The 22,443-nt window shown below is 54.9% G+C and overlaps 1 protein-coding gene across 4 annotated transcripts in view; it reads left to right on the top strand.

Annotated features, from left to right (window-relative positions):
• The window catches only part of LOC141408816 (uncharacterized), a 43,697-nt gene that overhangs the window by 18,581 nt on the left and 2,673 nt on the right, over positions 1 to 22,443 (top strand). Inside the window, exons 3-5 of one of the 4 annotated variants that reach the window (XM_074019575.1) lie at positions 15,805 to 15,920; positions 20,845 to 21,056; positions 22,204 to 22,365. In XM_074019575.1, the coding sequence (XP_073875676.1) occupies positions 15,805 to 15,920; positions 20,845 to 20,898 (170 nt within the window). In that variant the 3' untranslated portion in view covers positions 20,899 to 21,056; positions 22,204 to 22,365. Of the gene's footprint in view, positions 1 to 15,804; positions 15,921 to 20,844; positions 21,057 to 21,569; positions 22,366 to 22,443 lie in introns of all 4 variants that reach the window. The other 3 variants (XM_074019574.1, XM_074019573.1, XM_074019572.1) reach the window with 3 other exon arrangements.

Here is a 22,443-nt window from a genome sequence, read left to right as displayed (position 1 = left end):
GCATGTGAGCTATGTGTGAACGTGTGTGTATGAGTCTTTGAGCGTGTGTGTGTCAACCGGTGAGCATGTACCTGTGTATGAATCTGGGAGTGTGAGTGTGTGTGAGCTACGTGTCGATGTGTGGCTTACCCTGCAGGAGTGCTTGACCCGGGACTCCAGGCGGTAAAGAATCCTGGGTCCAGGCTCTCCCCTTCCCTAAAGCCACAGGCAACCCCAGAGACACTCAGAGCCCTCTGCATTCTGGGGATTCTGGGGGCGATCTGGGGAGCTCGGAGGCTCATTTTGCTCCAGGAGTGTTGACTGAGCGATGAGTGGTCTTTCCACATTCTGGAGAGAGCTCAGAGGCCTTTATCTTAATAAAAGTAACACTGAATAGGTTCAAAATAATATTTACAAAATATGTGTAGGATTTAAGAATGAAGGCACTGCCGGGCGCCGTGGCTCACGCCTGTAATCCCCGCAATTTGGGAGGCCAAGGCGGGCGGATCACCTGAGGTCAGGAGTTCGAGACCAGCCTGGCCAACATGGTGAAACCTTGTCTCTACTAAAAATACAAAAATTGGCCGGGCCTGGTGGCACGCGTCTGTAATCCCAGCTACTTGGGAGGCTGAGGAAGGAGAATCGCTTTAACCCAGGAGGCGGAGGTTGCAGGGAGCCGAGATCACCCCATTTCATTCCAGCCTGGGCGACAAGAGTGAAACTCCGCCTCAAAAAAAAAAAAAAAAAAAAAAAAAAAAAAAAAAGAGAATAAAAGCACAACAAATATCTGTGAATCCACTGCCCAATTTTAGACATTTTAGCTTGGACGTGCGCCTCGCGCTCTGCCCGCAGTGTAACCGATAGCCTCGATTTGGGATTTGATTCCTTGCCTGCCTTTACAGATCTGAAGTCCTTCCCGCCAGGCCCTGGACGGGGAAACTCAGGACTCCTCTCTGGGTGGAGTCTGGCCCAAGTCGGGCCAGAGCGGCTCAGTGCTGCCCTCTGGGGGCGAGGCTGCAGCTTCCTCCTGCTCAGCCCCAGCCAGGGTTGGAAGAAGCCCACCCAGCTTAGCGTGGCGAGACCCCACAGAAGGGTGGGCGCAGTCACTGCGCACACACCTGCAGGGCATGCCTGGACGCACATCCGCATGTGGCTACGCACAGGTGCGCACACGGACTCAACCCTCGTTCGTTTGTATTGTGTCCCCCGTTGGTGTCACACGCCGCGTGGGAAGCCCAGAAGCCGCTGCCGCTCCTCAGGAGTTGCCAGGAGGGAGAGGTCTCCCCGGGTTGACAGGAGGGAGAGGTCCCCGCAGGTGGAGCGTGTCTGCTCCAGGGACCCTCGGACTTGGGGCCGGGCAGGCTGGAAGGAAGGCTGGCTTTGGAGTTAGCAGTTTAACAGAGGGACCTGAGCGGGTGGGCGTGGGGGAGGGAGACGTGCCAAAGGCAGGGAAGGGCTTTTTTGAGATGAAGGATGGGGGATAGGGATGATACACAGCGCAGGTCAGCTTCAGTGGGGAATCTCGTGTTCATGCGCCTGGACACACGGCCCAGCCCAGTCCCTGGCGGTTAAGGGACTGGAGACGGTGGAGCTGAAGATGGCGAGGAGGAGCCAGGACCCTGGGGGAGAAGGAGTGATTTGAAGAGCGCAGGTGGAGGATGGGTCTCCAGGGCCCCTGCATTCCTCCCCCGGCTTCGCGGGCTCCTCCCGAGACTGCAGCGCAGAGGCGCTACCCAAGGTGGCCAGCAGAGGGCACTCCTGCTACAGATTTGGGGATACCGGGCGGCCGGAGCCTGTCCCTGTTTAACAGGGCATCAGCCTTGGAAGGCGGCTGGGCCTGGGGTCTCCATGAAGAGCACTAGGGCCTGCCCCTTGGGAGCCACCGAGCAAAGGAGTGAGGAGAGACGACCTCATGACTTGGGAACCCCACAGGGTTCCATGCATCCCTTTCTGCTGCTGCTGGGTCAGGCATTTGTCTGGTCAATGCTTCCATCCTTTTGTCCCCAGGTGGTGACTTTGAAATCACTCCCCGGAGATGTGACTGGCCCTCCTAACCTGCCTGGAGGTCTTCCTCTAGGCCGGGGGTCTGTTAGGGCCAGCCAACCTTTCTAGAAAGTTCCCTGGGTTCTAGCCCTTGCAGCTTCCCTGGTGACCCCTTGCTCCTGCTTCCTGTCCCTGCCTCTGGGAGGAGGACTTGCTTGTCTGTCTCCTTCCTCACTCTGCCTCATCCAAGGAGCCTTCTCCATAGCTGCCGTTCTGTGGACCAGACGCACCCTTGGTCTTCTGCCATAAAGAGTTACAGGCGTCCACGCAGCTGGTGGGTGAACACTGCCAGGTCCCTTGCTTGGCTTGAGGCGTGGTAGCCCCCATCAACTACTGGGGGAGGCGATTAGGGAGGAGGAAATCCCTTCAGTTGTGAATTCTGCCTTCCACCTCCCAGCATCTCCACCTGGACAGGGGGACCACACACTCAAGCCATTTACTCACTGATTTTTAAATTAAATTAAATTAAAAATATTAAATTTTAATTATAAATTTATTTATAATTATATTTAAATAATTAAATCTGTTTATAATATAAAATAAAATTTATAAATTTTAAATTATTTAACATAAATTTTATTTTATTTTATTTTATTTTTGAGACAGAGTTTTGCTCTTGTTGACCAGGCTGGAGTGCAATAGCATAATCTCGACTCACCACAACCTCTGCCTCCCGGGTTCAATCGATTCTCCTGCCTCAGCCTCCCGAGTAGCTGGGATTACAGGAATACGCTACCACGCCTGGCTAATTTTTTGTATTTTTAGTAGAGATGGGGTTTCTCCATGTTGGTCAGGCTGGTCTCGAACTCCTGACCTCAGATGATCTGCCTGCCTCAGCCTTCCAAAGTGCTGGGATTACAGGTGTGAGCCACTGCACCCAGCAAAATTTATTTTATCTTAATTTATTATTATTTTTTTGAGATGGAGTCTCACTCTGTTGCCAGGCTGGAGTGCAGTGGCACAATCTCGGCTCACTGCAACCTCCGCCTCCTGGGTTCAAGTGATTCTTGTGCCTCAGCCTCCCGAGTAGCTGGGATTACAGGAATGTGCCACCACACCCAGCTAATTTTTGTACTTTTAGTAGAGACGGAGTTTCACCATGTTGGCCAGGATGGTCTTGATCTCCTGACCTTATGATCTGCCTGCCTCAGCCTGTCAAAGTGCTGGGATTACAGGCGTGAGACATTTCACCCGGCCGTATTTTTTTTTTCGAGACAGAGTCTAGCTCTCTCTCCCAGGCTGGAGTGCAGCAGTGTGATCTTGGCTTGCTGCAACCTCCACCTCCTGGGTTCAAGCGATTCTCCTGCCTCAGCCTCCCGACTAGCTGGGATTACAGGCGTGTTCCACCACACCTGGCTAATTTTTGTAATTTTAGTAGAGTCAGGGTTTTGCCATGTTGGCCAGGCTAATCTTGAACTCCTGGTCTCAAGTGATCTGCCCGCCTTGGCCTCCCAAGGTGCTGGAGTCATTCATTTATTAATTTGTTCATTAATTTATTCATATCTGCAGTTATTGGGCACTTTTTGCTATGGCCATTTCCAGGGACAGAGAGAAGGAGGCAGGGTCCCTGCCCCATGTCTAGAAGGGGAGTCAGGTATACAAGAAGGTGTGACCACATAGGGTGAGACGTGCCTCAGAGAGGGGAGTTGCTGTGTTTCTGTGAACTCTGCTTGTCCTAGCTTCCCCATCCTACTCAGTGACATCATCACCCATCCAGTTACTCAGCTCAGAGAATGCACAGTCATCCTGCTGTTCCCAGCTCAGGCCTGGCTCCCTGTTGGCCATGGTGTCCCATCCTCACCTCACATCTCTCTCCCAGGCCGCCACTTCAGCCCTGGGGCCAGCTCTGCCCTATCCGGCATTCACACTGCCACCAAAGGGAGCTCCTTCTTCAAACTACTCAATGCCCAGACACAGAAAAAAGAAGGAAGGAATGTGGCCTGAGGGAATTGTCTGTATGGAGAAAGCCCTATAAACAAAGTTGGAAAATGAAAAAGTAACTGGGAAAATGCATTCACAACACCTGTGCCAAAGCCTCTTCCCATGTTTATGAAAAGCTCACGCAAGCCAGGAAGGACAAGATCCCAGACAAGAACAGGCAAAGGTTAGGAACAGCTAGTTCCTAAGAAACAAGAAGGAGAATAAGAAGCAACCATGAAATATAGGGAAGAATGTGGTCTTTGGCTGTTCTGTGCTGTTGTAACTGAACACTTGAGACTGGGTGAGTTAACAGAGAACAAAGATTTACTTCGACAATTCTGGAAGCTGGGAAGTCCAGGGTTAAGGGCCTGCGTCTGGCGAGGGCCTTCATGCTGCATCATCCCTTGGCAGGAAGTGGAACGGTAGAGAGGGGAGTGGGGGAAGAGAGAGAGACAGACAGAGAAGGAAGGGGGCCAAAGTCATCCTTTTATCAGGAACCCACTACCTCCATAAGTGCAATAACTAACCCACTCCCCTGGTAATGGCATTAATCGCTAAGGCCATTAATCTCTGCCCTCGTGACCTAATCTCTTCTTAAAGTTCCCATTTCTCAACAGCATTGCATTGGAGATTACATTTCCAATACATGAACTTTGGGGGATACATTCAAACTATAACAGAAGTTCAGTTTTACTCATAAGTAAATAAATGGAAACTGACGCAACAGAGAGATCTGTTTCAACTATGAAGAAAGACAAAAGGGCCAGGCACGGTGGCTCACGGCTGCAATCCCAGCACTTGGGGAGGTCGGGGTAGGAGGATAGCTTGAGCCTGGTAATTTGAGACCAGCCTGGACAACATTGTGAGACCCCATCTCTACAAAAAATACAAAAATTAGCCAGGTATGGTGGCACACACGTGTAGTCTGAGCTACTTGGGAGGCTGAGGTGGGAGGATCACTCGGGCCTAGGAGTTCAAGGCTGAAGTGAGCCATGAACGGTGATCCCACCATTACACTCCAGTCTTGGTAACAGAATGAGACCCTATCTCAAAAAAAAAAAAAAAAGAAAGGCTGGGCGCAGTGGCTCACACCTGTAATCCCAGCACTTTGGGAGGCTGAGGCGGGCAGATAACTTGAAGTCAGGAGTTTGAGACCAGCCTGTCCAACATAGTGAAACCCCATCTCTACTAAAAATACAAAAATTAGCAGGGTGTGGTGGTGGGTGCTTGTAATCCCAGCTACTTGGGAGGCTGAGGCAGGAGAATCACTTGAACCCAGGAAGCAGAGGTTTCAGTGAGCTGAGATCATGCCATTGCACTCCAGCCTGGTGAAAAGAGCAAAACTCCATCTCAAAAAAAAAAAAAAAAAAAAAAAAAAGATAAAATAGGAAAACAACAGCAACAAAGAAACTTTGATGGTGTCATTGCTAGTAGAAGTTTAAGGGGAAAGATATTCTCAGTTATGATTAGGGCAAGTGATAATTTGTAGAACTTTTCAAGGTGACTTTTTTTTTAACTGTGGAAAATTCCAGATGTACACAAAAGTAGAGAGAATAGCAAAATGAGCTCCCATATGCCCATCACCCAGTTTTGATAATTGTCAACATGATGCCATTTTGGTTTCTTCTCTTTCCCGCTGCCAGTTTTTATAGAAGAGGTAAGAATATTTTAAAGCAAACTCCAGGTATCATTTTGTTTTACTCTGGAAGAAAATTTGGCAATGGCTCTCGAAGTATGAAAGGATTTATCCTTTAACCCAGTCATCCCACTGCTAAACTTTCCCCCTGAAGATGTATTTGCAAAAGTTCACCATGCTTTACATTCAGGGAGGCTTATGACACCATTGCTTGGGAAAGCAAAAAGCCTTGGAGACCAGAGAGGTGGTTGTCAGGGACGAAGTAGATAAATTATAGCTCATGGTCATGATGGATTAAAAAGAACGAGGTGGCTTTCCAAGAGATATTATTAACTGGGAAACTGAAGCATTGGAGATATCGATAATATCCCTTTTGTCTGATTAAAATCTATGTAAACAGACACATTAAGAACAAAACAGCACACAATCATGCTTGGACGACTCCCTATTAATACAGGATAAAGTCCAAACTCTTCAGCATCCTATCATGGTGGTCTTCCTTTTCAACCTTTGTCCCAGTCGTTTCTTTCATTGTATGACCTATGAATTGGCCCAGAGATTTCCAAAATGGTTTCCCAGGAACCCTAGCTCCACCAGCTTCTCCTGGAAGTGGCTCCATGTCCATATGAGTCTGGGAAACACTTAGCATCGTGGAGGGTCACACTGTGCATTGGCTTGTTCCGGGCTCTGAGAAGTTTGCAGAGAAACAAGCAAACAAAAACTGTCTGTCGAAGATGTGAGGCTCCCAGGCCCACGGGGCTGTGGATCATGGTTCTCAGTCCTGCTCTTAAGAGCACCACAGGGGTCAGCTCTGTACATCAGGGATGAGAACCTCTGCTCTGAGGGTCAGTGCTGTCCCTTCCTGACCTGATGTGGCTCGACTCTCTTCTTTGCCCACTCCACCCCAGCCACACAGGCCCTTCTTTCTGTTCCCCAAAAAGGAATACCTTGGTCCAGCCTCAGGGCTCTTGGACCAGCTGTTACCCCAGCCTGGAGTGTCCTACCCTGCACATGGCTGGCTCTTTCCACGGTTCAGTTCCCCGCTTAACTGTCACCTAGGAGAGGCCTTCCCCAGCCTCTTGAAGCACTTATAGTCCCCTTTGTATTTCCTTGGAGAATGGACCATCCCTTGGTTTGCTGATTGCCCATTTCTCTTGCTAGAATGTCTGCTCCACGAGAGCAAAAATGTGGTTTGTGGTGTTTGTTCCTAGAGCTGAGACAGTGCCTGGCGCAGAGCAGGTGCTCAACTAACAGGAGATGAAGAAATGTGTTTCTTTGCAAGATCCATTTTCCATAGCACTCCTACTGCATCCCCCTGGAAATGCAGATGCAGCTATGAGTCTCTGGGTATTCGCCAAACACATCAGGTGCATTCTTGTCTCTGCCTGGACGGTTTTCCACCTCATCTTCTCAGCCTGGCAAAGTGCTGCCTTGGCTTCGAAACCGAACTTTGCTGTCCCTCCCTGTGAAACTATCCTCGGCGGCCTGGTCTGAATGAGTTGCTCCCTCCCTGGGCCTCCCAAGGTGCCTGTACACACATACCTTTGTCACTGCGCAAGAAACATTGCACTGCACTGAACTGTTCTGTGTCTGTCTCACTCATGGCCTGCTCTCATTAAGGGCAGGGCTCGGCTGACTCAGTACTGAATTCTGAGCACCCAACCCCGTGACTGCACACAATGAATGCAACAATTAGGTGCTGAATGAAGTCCAACTCTGGGCTCTTACTGCCTGCTTCCATTCAGCAAGCATCAATAGGGCAACTACTGTGTACAAAGCACTGAGTCAGACCTTGTAGTAGGTCCAAAGATGAACAGAAAACCATCTTTTGGCTGTAAAGGATTATCAATCGAGAAGGGGAGCAGATTCGCCTTCCAGTAATTCTTTTTCTTTTGTGTGTGATGGAATTTCACTCTGTTACCCAGGCTGGAGTGCAGTGGTGTGATCTCAGCTCACTGTAACCTCCGCCTCCCGGGTTCAAGTGATTCTCCTGCCTCAGCCTCCCAAGTAGCTGGGATTACAGGCGCTTGCCATCACGCCTGGCTAATTTTAGTATTTTTAGTAAAGATGGGGTTTCACCATGTTGGCCAGGCTGGTCTCGAACTCCTGACCTCAGGTGATCCACCTGGCTCGGCCTCCCAAAGTGCTGGGATTACAGGCGTGAGCCACTGCGCCCAGCCCCGCCTCCCAATAATTCTAACAGGAGTGTGAGAGGCTAGCACCTCTGGTGCTAGAACGAGCTAGGAGAGTGCGTTCATTTTCCATTACTGTTGTAACAAATTATCAACAACTTAAAGCCAGAGGTCCAACATGGGTCTTAGAGCGCTGACTGAGGTGTCAGCAGGGCTGTGCTCCTTCTGCGGGCTCCAGGAGAGACTCTGTTCCTTGCCTTTTTTGGCTTCTGGAGGCTGCCGCACTCCTTGGCTCAGGGCCACGCATCAGTCTGACCTCTGCTTCTCTGGTTACGTCTCCTTCTTGGGCCCTGACTCCTGTCTCCTTCCTGTTAAGATCCCTTGTGAACCATCAGCCTCACATCTGCAAAGTCCTTTTTGCCCTATAAGGTGCATATTTCCAGGTTCTGGGGATTCAGATATGGACATATTTGGATTTATTTTTATTTTTATTTTTTATTTTTTGAGATGGAGTCTCGCTCTGTCGCCCAGGCTGGAGTGCGGTGGCGTGATCTCGGCTCACTGCAAGCTCCGCCTCCCGGGTTCACGCCATTCTTCTGCCTCAGCCTCCCCGGTAGCTGGGACTACAGGCGTCTGCCCCCACGCCTGGCTAATTTTTTGTATTTTTAGTAGAGACAGGGTTTCACCATGTTAGCCAGGATGGTCTCGATCTCCTGGCCTCATGATCTGCCTGCCTCGGCCTCCCAAAGTGCTGGGATTACGGGCGTGAGCCACTGCGCCTGGCATATTTGGGGTTTATTATTCTGCCTACCACGGGCAGGGCAGGATGACTTCTCATGGCAGGGAGCCTTGGCTCAGCCAATTTTTGGAGTCACTGAAGCTTTATTGAATCGCTAGTTACTACAAGGCCTGTGCTAGCTACTTTGACATATTGACTCATTTAATCTCATGAAGAGTTTGTTACAAAAGTCTAGTCCTGGCTGGGCATGGTGGCTCACACCTGTAATCTCATCACTTTGGGAGGCTGAGGTGGGCGGATCACCTGAGGTCAGGAGTTCGAGCCCAGCCTGGCCAACATGGCGAAACCCTGTCTCTACTAAAAATAGAAAAAATTAGCTGGGCGCAGTGGTGGGCACTTGTAATCCCAACTGCTCTGGAGACTGAGGCAGGAGAGTCGCTTGAACCCGGGAGACGGAGGTTGCAGTGAGCCAAGATCAAGCCATTGCACTCCAGCCTGGGCAACATGAGTGAAACTCCGTCTCAAAAAAAAAAAAAACAAACAAACAAAAAAAAAGAAAGTCTAGTCCCCTCATTCTGCAGAGGAGGAGGGTTTGAAGCTAAGAGAAGAAAAATGACTTGCCCAAGAGCATACTTGGGCAAGAGTCCAGATTTGACCCCAGGTTCTTGGACTTGGAGCTCTTTTCGTGACATCATAGAGTGATCACAGCTAACACAATGCCTGACCTTGTGGTCGTGAAGATTAGAAACTCTGGTCCCTCCCCATGAAACTTTGCTGAAAGAAGTGTGCCAACCAGAAACGTTCAATAACAAGGCTCCCAGGGCCCCTGGGGTCTGAGGCAGAGACGGCAGGGACCACAGCGCTGCAGGAGTCTGGTGGAGGGAGATTGCTCCTGGCTGGCTGGAGGGCAGCTCAGCTTCACAGATGGAGGAAGCAGGCCTTGATGGCGGGCTGGGGCTGAGGCAGAGCACTCCATGGAGCCCAGGCCTCTGCATAGGAATGCTCCTGCCCTGTCCTCCTGTTTTGCCCTAGGAAAGGATAGACGATGACTTGCTCTGGTCCTCGTCCCCTGGTCCTCCCCTAGTCCTCTCTCCCTTGGTCCTTCTCCCATAGCCCTTCGTCTGCTGGTCCTCCCTCCCCCAGTCCTCCTCCCTGGTCCTCTTTCCCCTGGTCTTCCTACCCTAGTCCTCCCTCTCCTCATGCCCTTCCCCTGGTTCTCCTCCCCTGGTCCTCCTTCCGCTGGTCCTACCCACCTAGTCCTCCGTCCCCTGTTCCTCCTCTCCCACTCCTCCCTGCCTTGGTCCTCCTCCCCCAGTCCTCCCTGCCCTAGTCCTCCTCCCCCAGTCCTCCCTGCCCTGCTTCTCCTCCCTTGTTGGTCAGTCAGGTGTGTCACACTGTGGTGGGCTGGGTGGTCAATACAAGGACAAAGAGTTGAGAGACTCCCTTCACATCAGGGAGAAAGAGCCCCTATGTCAAGGGAGTCCCCAGTCTGAGGGGGAGACATGGCTGCTACCTTGAGGAAGTGTCCAATTTAAGGGGAGAGACACAGCCTCTGTTTCGGGGAGCCTGGCCCCATCTGCCCCTGGAGAAAGCCGCTCAAGAGCATTGCAGAGCAGGTGCGAATGAGCGCTGATCAACAGGGAGAAACCAGCCTCCCCAGGGTGCGGGGAGGGAGGAGCGAGCTGGTAGGTGGGTGAGGGAGGGAGGTGCAGCTGGGGGTTTGAGGTCTGTAGGGTGGGAAGGAGCCTGGAGTCCCTTTGGTGTCTCTGACATCCCACTCCCCCAGGCCCTCAGGGCCCCCTCAGCCAGGCTGCAAGGCAGAGTCCAGAGGGGGTGTGAGCCCCAGGCCTGAAAGGGGAACCCACTGGAGTTTCTGCCTCTCACTCACCCCCATGTGTCCCTCAGGCCAAGGAAGTCATGGGGGGAAGTGAAAAGAGGGAGGGAAGGGCAGAGGGAGGGAAGGGCAGAGGGAGGGAAAGACAGAGGGAGGGAAGGGCAGAGGGAGGGAAGGGCAGAGGGAGGGAAAGACAGAGGGAGGGAAGGGCAGAGGGAGGGAAAGGCAGAGGGAGGGAAGGGTAGAGGGAAGGAAGGACAGAGGGAGGGAAGGACAGAGGGAGGGAAGGACAGGGGGAGGGAAGGACAGAGGGAGGGAAAGACAGAGGGAAGGAAGGACAGGGGGAGGGAAGGACAGAGGGAGGGAAGGGCAGAGGGAGGGAAGGGCAGAGGGAGGGAAGGACAGAGGGAGGGAAGGGCAGAGGGAGGGAAAGGCAGAGGGAGGGAAGGGTAGAGGGAAGGAAGGACAGAGGGAGGGAAGGACAGAGGGAGGGAAGGACAGGGGGAGGGAAGGACAGAGGGAGGGAAAGACAGAGGGAAGGAAGGACAGGGGGAGGGAAGGACAGAGGGAGGGAAGGACAGGGGGAGGGAAGGACAGAGGGAGGGAAAGACAGAGGGAGGGAAGGACAGGGGGAGGGAAGGACAGAGGGAGGGAAGGGCAGGGGGAGGGAAGGACAGAGGGAGGGAAGGGCAGAGGGAGGGAAGGGCAGAGGGAGGGAAAGACAGAGGGAGGGAAGGGCAGAGGGAGGGAAAGGCAGAGGGAGGGAAGGGTAGAGGGAAGGAAGGACAGAGGGAGGGAAGGACAGAGGGAGGGAAGGACAGGGGGAGGGAAGGACAGAGGGAGGGAAAGACAGAGGGAAGGAAGGACAGGGGGAGGGAAGGACAGAGGGAGGGAAGGACAGGGGGAGGGAAGGACAGAGGGAGGGAAAGACAGAGGGAGGGAAGGACAGGGGGAGGGAAGGACAGAGGGAGGGAAGGGCAGGGGGAGGGAAGGACAGAGGGAGGGAAGGGCAGAGGGAGGGAAGGGCAGAGGGAGGGAAGGACAGGGGGAGGGAAGGACAGGGGGAGGGAAGGAGAGAGGGAGGGAAAGACAGAGGGAGGGAAGGGCAGGGGGAGGGAAGGACAGGGGGAGGGAAGGACAGAGGGAGGGAAGGGCAGAGGGAGGGAAGGGCAGAGGGAGGGAAGGACAGGGGGAGGGAAGGACAGGGGGAGGGAAGGACAGGGGGAGGGAAGGGCAGAGGGAGGGAAGGGCAGGGGGAGGGAAGGACAGGGGGAGGGAAGGACAGAGGGAGGGAAGGACAGAGGGAGGGAAGGGCAGAGGGAGGGAAGGGCAGGGGGAGGGAAGGACAGAGGGAGGGAAGGGCAGAGGGAGGGAAGGGCAGAGGGAGGGAAGGACAGGGGGAGGGAAGGACAGGGGGAGGGAAGGAGAGAGGGAGGGAAAGACAGAGGGAGGGAAGGACAGGGGGAGGGAAGGACAGAGGGAGGGAAGGGCAGAGGGAGGGAAGGACAGGGGGAGGGAAGGACAGAGGGAGGGAAGGGCAGAGGGAGGGAAGGACAGGGGGAGGGAAGGGCAGGGGGAGGGAAGGGCAGGGGGAGGGAAGGACAGAGGGAGGGAAGGGCAGAGGGAGGGAAGGGCAGGGGGAGGGAAAGACAGGGGGAGGGAAGGACAGGGGGAGGGAAGGGCAGAGGGAGGGAAGGGCAGAGGGAGGGATGGACAGGGGGAGGGAAGGACAGAGGGAGGGAAGGGCAGGGGGAGGGAAGGACAGGGGGAGGGAAGGACAGGGGGAGGGAAGGGCAGGGGGAGGGAAGGACAGAGGGAGGGAAGGACAGAGGGAGGGAAGGACAGAGGGAGGGAAGGGCAGAGGGAGGGAAGGACAGAGGGAGGGAAGGACAGGGGGACGAAGCGGTCTCGTCAAGACTCCTCTCACAGGAGTCTTCACCCTGTGAGAGGCAGTGAGGGGTCCCATGGGTGACCCCGGAGGCCTGGGTTTCCTGTCCGCGATGTCCTCCCCACCCATTCCCGCTGGTCCCCAGCCTTCCCTCTCTTCCTCCCTTGCTCTGTCCTCCCACCCTGGGCCTCATCTGGGGTCACCCATGGGACACCTCCAGGCCCTCTTTTGGGAAGGGCCCCTGGACAGCTACGGTGCTGTCTGGAAGGGTGGGGTGTTCCTGGGTGACCGTATCCTACATCTTGGATCCGCCCCAGGCCGACGGTTCCTGGAAACCAGTCAGAGGCAACTGAGGGGTGCAGAGGGGAAGAAAGGCTGGGTCCACTCACCCCTGGGTAGGGGAGCCCCTGGCCAAGCTCTGGGTATGCAGGGGGTGCTGGGGGATCCCTTTACCCTGTCTCTTCAAATTGGGGCAGAGGCTCAGGGCACCCTGCAATGTCCTGAATCTCCCAGGGCCCTGGGAAGGTGGAGGGCGGGGCCCTTTGCAGCCAGATACAAATCATTAGTGGGTGGATCTGGGCGGGGCCGCCTGGGGCCTCAGGATAGAGGCAGGAAACAGAATAGAGGAAGCAGGATTCCACCTGCGAGCCAGCCCAGCGGCAGGTGTGGCTGGGTGAGGGTGCACTTCTCAGGGGATGCTGGGCCAGGTGGGAGTGCCTGAGGGTGAGCGAGGGGCAGGAGATCTGTGAGCACCAAGGGCCCTGCAGGTGACAGGGGCTCTGTGTCTGAGGGGTGAATGGAAAGACCCCAGTGGGTCCTAGTGACAAGGGACTAGGGTTGGAATGAGGGTCTCTGGAGTTCTCTCCTCATCAGCCAAGCCAAGGTCTCAGCTGGGAGCCTGTTCCAGGCTCCTGGGCCTCTCACTTTGCCTGACCACCTGATACTGACCCGTTTCTGTGGGGGAAGGATAGGTGGCCATGTCCCTTTCCTGGGACCTTGTCTCCACCCCAGTCACCGCCCAGGCTCCACGATCCTAACAATTCAGCAAGCACTCGCAGAGAACCTGCTGCGCACAGCCCGCCCTGGTTCTGGGCAGCGGCGTGGGGTGTGGGGTGGGCACCATCCTACGGGTTGATAATTACTGCTTGGGGGGCCTGTAGGAGCCAAGGCCAGCTGGGCAGACAGGGCATGACCTTGTTTTCTTGTTTTTTTTTGAGATGGAGCCTCGCTCTGTCGCCCAGGCTGGAGGGCAGTGGAGCGATCTCAGCTCACTGCAAACTCTACCTCCCGGGTTCAAGCGATTCTCCTGCCTCAGCCTCCTGACTACCTGGGATTAGAGGTGCCTGCCACCACGCCTGGCTTATTTTTGTATTTTCAGTAGAGTCGGGGTTTCACCATGTTGGCCAGGCTGGTCTTAAATTCCTGACCTCAAGTGATCTGCCAGCCTCGGCCTCCCAAAGTGCTGGGATTACAGGCGTGAGGCACTGAGCCTGGCCAGACCTTGTCATCATCAATATGCATCTATTGGCTGGGCGCAGTGACTCACTCCTATAACCCCAGCACTTTGGGAGGCAGAGGCAGGAGGATTGCTTGAGCCCAGGAGCTCAAGACCAGCCTGGGTAATATAGTGAGACCCTATCTCTATTTAAAAAAAAAAAAATGCATCTATTGAACATCTCCTGTCCACAGGGCCTCAGATCATTCTACACCCTCTGCCTCCCCACAACATAATAGGGGTGATATTAGGGGACACCGTCCCCAAACCCTAGCCCTGCTCAAATTCCAGGCAGGTTCCGTCTGTGCTGCGCTCTCCAGCGTGCTGGTTTTCCTGCCCTCTCTGCAGAGGAGACTGAGGGGGAGTTAAGGCTGGGCTGGCACCCAGGGCTCTGGGGGAAGCTGCGAGTTCTCCCAGCCACCTCCCTGGGCCTCCCCCTCTGCCACCTGCGCTTGACTCCAGCAGCCTCTGGGGGTGGAAGAGCCATTGAACCTCTCCTTCTCTTCCCCTTCATCTTCCATGCGGGCTAGGCTGCTGCCGCTGCTGGAGCTGCAGGCCTGGGCTGCCCCTTGGGGGAGACAGCGACCTCTCCCTGCTGGGGGTGGAGGACAGGCCCAGACAGGATGTGCCATGGCCCCGAGGACCTCTGTGTGGCCCTTCAGCCGGCCCCTGCCAGGCCTTCCTCCCTGGCTGGGAGAGTGGGACCTGCCGAGGCCTGCTCCAGGCCCGGCTCTGATGCCAACATTGGACCGCCCGACTGCCCGCTGCTCAAGCACCCTGCGCCTTGGTGTCCTCAAGGCACTGCTGTGAGGGTCTCAGGAGGAACGTTAACATTCTTCTAGCCCTGGTCAGGGAGTAGCCCCATGCTCTGGAGGGCAGAGGAGGCCTTCCTGGGGTCCCACTTCTATCTCTGCACTGAGAGCTGAGCTTGCCCTCCTGCCTGGCTGGCCCGGCCTGTCCTCAGCATGTGAGGCTTCTCTGGGCTGGGGGCTAGAGGGAGATTCACAGGCAGTAGAGCCTCTAACGAGCAGAAGCAAAGAGGCCTGGGTGGGGGGGGGGCGCGGTCAGTGGCGTGGGGAAACTGAGGCCCAGAGAGGAAGAGGAGCAGGCCGGCGGCAGAAAGCCTGTCAGGGGTGAGGAAGCTTGTGGAGGCTAAATGGTGGTCTTGAGGGTTGGAGGCATGGGTGATTTTAGAGGCGGAAAGAAGGTTAATAAACTCTCTGCCCCTTCAAATTTGGTGTCAAGACTAAGGTCTGGGTACTCTGGAAGTGGGGTTCCCAGGCAGGGTGAGCACCGGCGGTGTGGGCTCTAGGGGGAGGCAGAGGGGCGGTGGCACCCCATGGCCTGGTCCCCTCCCTAGGGCCCTGGCTCTGCCCCACATTTGCTGCTGGAAGGTGGGGCAGTCCCTTTTCTGAGCCCAGAGTGAGGCCCGCCTGGGCAGCCCAGCTGGCCTGGGGGAGGATGGGGCGTGGGAAGGGAGGGGTTCTTACTGGAGGATGGGGATGGGGAGGGTCTTCATTTCCTGTCTCTTTGTGTGTGAGTGTCTGCGGGTGTAGGCCTGACCCTGGCTGCTCAGGTGAGCCCTGGTTTTACTGGGTCTCTCTCCTCCCTGAAGACAGTCCTGGATTACCGGGAAGTCCTTCCTGATGTCTAACCTCATGTTCACGGTGGTCTGACCTTGCTCTCTAGCCTTGGTTTCGAACCTCCCCGCATCCCTGCCCAGCACCTTTACAGGCTGGGCGGGAGCAGTAAAGTCAGGGCTCAACCGCTGTCTTCCAGATAGCTCCTGCCGTTCCCAGCTGGCACAGTCCCCAGCTGGCACTTTCCGTAAGAGACCACCCACTGTCTGAGCAGGAAGTCTTTCCAGCCGTGTGGTCTCATCCAGGAGCTCTGGGCCACCTCCCTCCCTGTCCCCGTGTGCGGGCAGAGAGCCCAGGCCACCCGTGCACTTCCCTCCCCTCTCCTGTTCCGCAGGCCCTGGCTGCCCTGGGAAACTCCACATTCAGACAGGCCTGGTGCAGACGCTGGTGTCCTGGCAGCGCCTAAATCATTAGCGCCGCGGAGATTAGGCTGCTAATCTCCTTGTTGGGTGGAGCGGTGCCAGCCGCCAGCCTGTGGATCATGCTGCTCTCTTGCAGGGGCCGTTCCTCGGGGCACGACGCTGGCTCCTGCACAGATCCTGCTCCTTTGTGGTCTTCCTGGGCTGCCCTCCCCTCCTCCAGGACTGCTCTGGACTGACGCTTCTCAGGTTCGGGTGAGCCGGGAGGCTGCCCTAACCCTCTGGTCTCAGACCCCTGCTCCCAGCCCCACCCCTGCTTCCTGTTTTGTTAGAGCCTGGCTGATGTCATTATCTCTCCAGATTCCCTCAAAGACTTTGGGAGACGAGATTTGGTCCCCCTTTTACAAACGAGGGAACGGAGGCTCTGGAACTGACTTCCTGAATGGCTTGGATCCAAAGCCCCCTCAGTTCAGCCGCCACGTCTATTTCCCTCAGACACAGGGATCCTTGAACCTGTGGGCTGTATCTCCCTGTGGACTGGGAAGAATCCCAAGAGAGTGGGGCTCCCACAGGTCAGACGCTAATTCTGCCGCCTCTGACTGGGAGTCTCTGCCAGGGCCATGTTGTACCTGGGGGATGATGATGTCAGCCCCCGATCTCTCCACCCTCGCCCCGGGGCCCTGGAATGCTGGGTGGGGGGCCAGGCCAGCCTCCCGCTCCTGCGCTCCTGGCCTGTGCAGCCTTGTCCTGTGCCCGTGCTGGCTCCCAGGGCTGGATTCTCCGGACTCCACACAAGAATGAGCTCAGCCTCCTAACTGCGGCTGAGCATGGAGGGCCACCCTACCCCAGGGCTGCAGCTCCAGCACCACCTCTCCCCTTCCCTCCCCTCTCCTCCCCTCCCCTCCCCTCCCCTCCCCTCCTCTCCTTTCCTCTCCGACAGAGTTTTGCTCTTGTCACCTGGGCTGGAGTGCAATGGCACCATCTCGGCTCACTGCAACCTCCACTTCCCAGGTTCAAGCTATTCTCCTGCCTCAGCCTCCTGAGTAGCTGGGATTACAGGTGCGTGCCACCATGCCCAGCTAATTTTTGTATTTTTAGTAGAGATAGGGTTTCACCATGTTGGCCAGTCTGGGCTCGAACTCCTGACCTCAGGTGATTCACCTGCCTTGGCCTCTCAAAGTGCTGGGATTACAGGCATGAGCCACCATGCCCCGCCACCACCTTTGTGTCTGAACAGACCACTAAGAGGCCCTGGTGCTCAGGCTGGGCTCTGGCTATGGAGGGGCCCCTGGGGAGGCTCTCAGTGTGTCCAGCCTGAGCCCCAGGCCCTGGGTGGCTGGGATGGAGGCAAAATACACTCCTGGGGTTTTGGCCTGAAATTCAAGGGCCAGAGTCGGAGCCCCACTTCAGCCTGGCTATAATGGGCTACCCCGTCTCCATCCAGACCAGACCCTTCACCTGACCCATGGACACCCTGGTTGTCACCACTACCAGCATCTGCCAGTTCTCCACCTCTGGCTCTGTCAACGGCCTGTGGACACCTGGCGGGAGTTTCTCCTGGATGTCATCTGTCAGTGTTGGGGATGCCTTTCGGGCCACCAGCCTCCTGGGAGCCAACAGCTGTGGCAACATGTCCGTCACCTCCTCCTGCTTCTTGGCAGGATTTTGGGGAGGCTACAGCGGTGGCCACACCTGCAACCTGGGTGGGGGCTTTGGCTCCAGCGTTGGCATGGCAGATGCCCTGCTGGGGGGCGGTGAAAAGGAGACCATGCAGAACCTGACTGACCACACACACATCACACACCTACACACACACACACATCACACACATACACACACACACACATCACACACGTACACACACACAAACACCACACACACACCACACACATCACACACCTACACACACACAAACACGACACACACATCACACACGTACACACACACAAATACCACTCACACCACATGCATATCACACACATAACACACATACACACAAACACCACACACATCACACACACAAACACCACACACACCACACAGTACACACAAACACCACACACACACCACACACATCACACACATACACACAACACACACACATTACACACATACACACACAAACACCACACACACATCACATGCATACACATACACAAACACTACACACACATTACACACATACACACACACACCACACACACCACACACATACCACACAGTACACACACACAAACACCACACACACCACACACACATCACACACATACACACACAAACACCACACATGCACCACACACGTACACAAACACCACACACAACACACACATACACGCACACAAACACCTCACACACTACACACATCACACACATACACAAACACCACATACACACCACACACATCACACACATACACAAACACTACATACACACCACACACACACACACAGAAACACCACACACACCACACACACAAAAACACCACACACCACACACATCACACACACACACACAAACACACACACACACACAAACATCACACACACACCACACACATACACACACAAATACCACTCACACACCACGCAGTACACACACACAAACACCACACACACACCACACAGTACACACACACAAACACCACACACACACCATACACACATCACACACACACACAAACACCACACACACACACCACACACGTACACATACACAAACACCACATATGCATCACACACATACACAAACACCACACACGCACCACACATGTACACACACACAAACACCACATAGTACACACACACAAATACCACACACACACCACACACACATCACACACATACACACACACACACCACACACGTACACACACACAAATACCACACACGCATCATACACATACACACACAAACACCACACACGCACCACACACGTACACACACACAAACACCACACACACATCACACACACACACACCACACACACCACACACATACACGCACACAAACACCACACACACCACACACACATCACACACATACACACACACCACACACACATCACACGTACACACACACAAACACCACACACACCACACACACACCACACACACCACACAGTACACACACACAAACACCACACACACACCACACACACCACACACACCACACATACATCACACACACACCACACACACCACACACACAAACACCACACACATACACCACCCACACATACCCCACACCACACACGCCACACACATTCCATATGCACCACACACATACACACTACACACACCATACACATATGTACCCACAACCACCCACATACCACACACCACACACACCACACGCACATATATACACACCACACACACAATACATGCAGATCTCACACATTCACACCACACACACCACATATACACACACACCACATGCATACCACATACCACACACACACACCACATACATATAAACATGACACACCACATACCACACACCACACACACATCACACACCACACACACCACACACACCACACACACATCACACACCACACACACCACACACACATCACACACCACACCCCCCACCCCCACACACACATACATACACACTCTCTCTCATGACCTCTGAGAACATGGCTTTGGCATTCTGTAAACATGGCCACTTTGTCTTCTGCACAAACCCTGCCCTGGAGGGTCCTACAGAGCAATGCCACCAGTGCCAGGTGAGGGGTGCAACCGATGAGTACAGTGGCCAGGGGGGCCAAGGGAGCCAGGGGAGGCAGGGGGACCAGGGGGACCGGGGAGCCAGGCGGGAGTCAGGTTAGGCCTGCTCAGTTTCCTGGGTGGAGAGCCAGGCCTGGTGCTGCCTACGAGGGGCTTTGTCTGTTCCTGCCCGGGACCTCCACTAGGTGGGAATTCCTGCAATTTCCCCTTGGAAGCAGAGATACTGGCAGTGCCAGATCAGATATTGGGGTTGGTCCTGGCAGCGGGGAACCCAGGGAAACCCTGGTGAGTCAGTGCTCCTGATGTTGGGACCAGCCAGCGCCTCATCACCACCCCTTGCTGTGCCCCCAAAGCCTCCTGAGCAAGGAGATGGGGGCTGGGTGGGTCTCTGCCAGATGCAGATGGGCCCACTGAGGCAGAGGAGGGGGTGCTGGGAACAAACTGGCCCTCGGCTCAGCCTGACCCAGGGTCACTTCACAGAACTTAGGGCCTCGAGTAGGGTCTGGGAGGGGTTGCACAGGATGAGCCTGTGGGGGCTACTAGTGTGTCCTGGGGCTTCTCCCTCTGAGGCCTTGGGTGGTCAGCCCTGAGCCTCAGCAAATTCCAGATTCTACACGCACATGTGTCACCTTCACTTCTGGGTTGCTGGAGGGGCCTCACTCTTTGGTGCATGCCCATGACCTCAATTGGAACCCCTCTTGGGCATTTCCAACTATGCCAACAACAGCAGCAGTAATCACAACCAACCTTTTGCTTCTTCTGGGCCCCTCCCTCCGTGTTTGCATTGAAACCACCCAGATGACCTTGTGGGAAAAGAAAGCTTTGCCCTAGGTTTGAGGTGAGGCCAGTCATAACCTCATTAATTAATTAACGAATCACTTAATTAAACTAACGAACCCTCGGGGCCAACTCTGGGCCAGGGCACTGTGCCCAGGGCTGGGGATTCCAAAGAGAAGGAAACAGACATGGCCTTGTCTCCCTGGAGCTCACAGTCCAGTGGAGGAGGAAATAACCAAAAAAGTCATAGAAATAGGTATAAATTCACAACCTGGAGAAGGAAGGAGGTATGACCCAGAAAAGAGATGCAGAAAGGGAATCCAGGAGGGCTTTCTGGAGGAGGTGGCAGCTGAACCTAGAGGTGAATTTAGTTGGGAAAGAGGGAGTGAGGCCTAGGCAGCCATGACCCCCATGGTGGCAGACAGCTGCATAAGGGTCTCTCTCCTGGCATCCGTGTTTACCCATGCCTGGGCATCCTACCCCCATCATCCTTTAACCCCCTGAGGGCCTTGGCTGGGTCCCAGAAATTCCCAGGAGGGTGCTCAGAGAAGACTACGGGCACTCTCATCACCCTCACCCTGGCTTATTTCCGAAAAGGCTGCAAGAAGGGTGTTGGAGGGTCTCCTGGAGGCTGCCAAGGGCATTTGCTCATGGAGCCCATGTCTCTCCCAGATCCCGGTGGCTGTGATCGGTCATTCCAGCTTCGTGCTGGCTGCAGGTGGATGATGCCCAGCTGGCTGCCGATGACTTCTGCACCAAGTGAGGCTGGGTCTCTGGAGCTGCCCCAGGGACTGGACAAGCTGACCCTGGCCGGAGCCAACCTGGAGATGCAGATTGAGAACTTCAAGGAGGACCTGGTCTACCTGAAGAAGAACCATGAGGAGGTGAGGTCAGCTCAGGGAACGCAGCAGAAATTCACCTGGAAGCAAGCGAGGCTGGGACCCGGAACCTCCCTGGGCCGGGCCATGTTTTCAGTCCAGTTCCCATCTCTTATGGATGCCCAGCCCTGACCCTCAGAGGACCCTGAGTGAGGCCTGGAGGAGCCTCTCTTCCCAAATAGACTTCATTTGTCCCTTGAGGCTCAGCTCACTGAAGTTAACTAACTAATGAGTAAGTCAGTGTAAGAACACACAATGCTAATTATTATAATTAATTATAATAGTGATAGTCATGAAAACAAGGAACTTCTGCCCAGCACTGCAAATGGCTCAGAGCCATTATCTCAGCTGATACTGCAGGTGGGAGACAGATACTCTTTCCTCCTTTTGACCCGTGAAGAAACTGAGGCTCAGAGAGGTTAAGGGATTTATCTACGGCTGCACAGGGACCCTCCTTCAGGTCTGCTGGACTCGTATCCACTCCACCTCTCTGCCCCCTCTCCTGCCTCTCCTTTCCAGAAGGCTCTAGGTCCCAGGGACTCTAAGGCTCAACCCAAGGATAGAGAGCCAAGGTTCTGCTGGGGCAGTCAGGAGGCCTTACACGCCCTGTCCTGTGGCTTCCTTCTCTGCCGAGCTCCGTGCTGCTCTGAACTGGGGGAGCCTACTCCCCGAGAAGCGGGACACCCGGACGGGGTTTCCCCCTGGCTTTGAGGCTGGTTATACTATTGCTTTCCTCCAGCAGATTAACATTTGCTAACGGGGCCTGGCGCGGTGACACCAGTGTTGCTTTCTGCATGCCTGTGCTGTGGGGTTGGTGGTGGGGGCAAGGTCAGGGCAGGGAGTGAGGTCGCCCGTGGTCATCCTCCGCCGTGCTGGGGGGGTGTCATCTCTCGGGGCTTAGCACTTGTTGGGGATGGGTGAAGTCCAGTCCCGAGTCACGGTGTGTGTTGGGGGAGGTTGCTGATACTCATAGCCCTGTATGTTTGAGAAGTGACAGCATCCACCTCCACCTTCAGGGTGAGGAGCTGTTGGCCTATCTGTGTCTGTCTGTCTGTCTGTCATCTGTACCTGTCTCCTCGAGGTAGAGAAGGCAGGTCCCAGGGTCTTTCCTCAGGATGGCCTTGGGTGAGCTCCTGCTGTACTCTCTGCCCAGGAAATGAACGCCCTTTGAGGTCAGGTGCACGAGGATGTCAGTGTGAAGATGGACACTGTGCGTGGAGTGAACCTGAGCTGCATCCTGAATGAGATGTGTGACCAGGACAAGAAATTGGTGGAGAAGAGCTGCAAGGATGCCGAGGGCTGGTTCTTCAGCGTGGTGGGTGGCCGTGTGTAAGCAGGTGTGCACACGTGTGGGCACATGTGCTGCATGCTGGTGCAGCTGGAACACTGGCAG

The sequence above is a fragment of the Macaca fascicularis genome, chromosome 16, assembly GCF_037993035.2.
Source record: "Macaca fascicularis isolate 582-1 chromosome 16, T2T-MFA8v1.1".
Classification (NCBI taxonomy): Eukaryota; Metazoa; Chordata; class Mammalia; order Primates; family Cercopithecidae; genus Macaca; species Macaca fascicularis.
The sequence above is the reverse complement of the archived record's forward strand: the minus strand, read 5'-3'. Positions and strand labels throughout refer to the sequence as shown.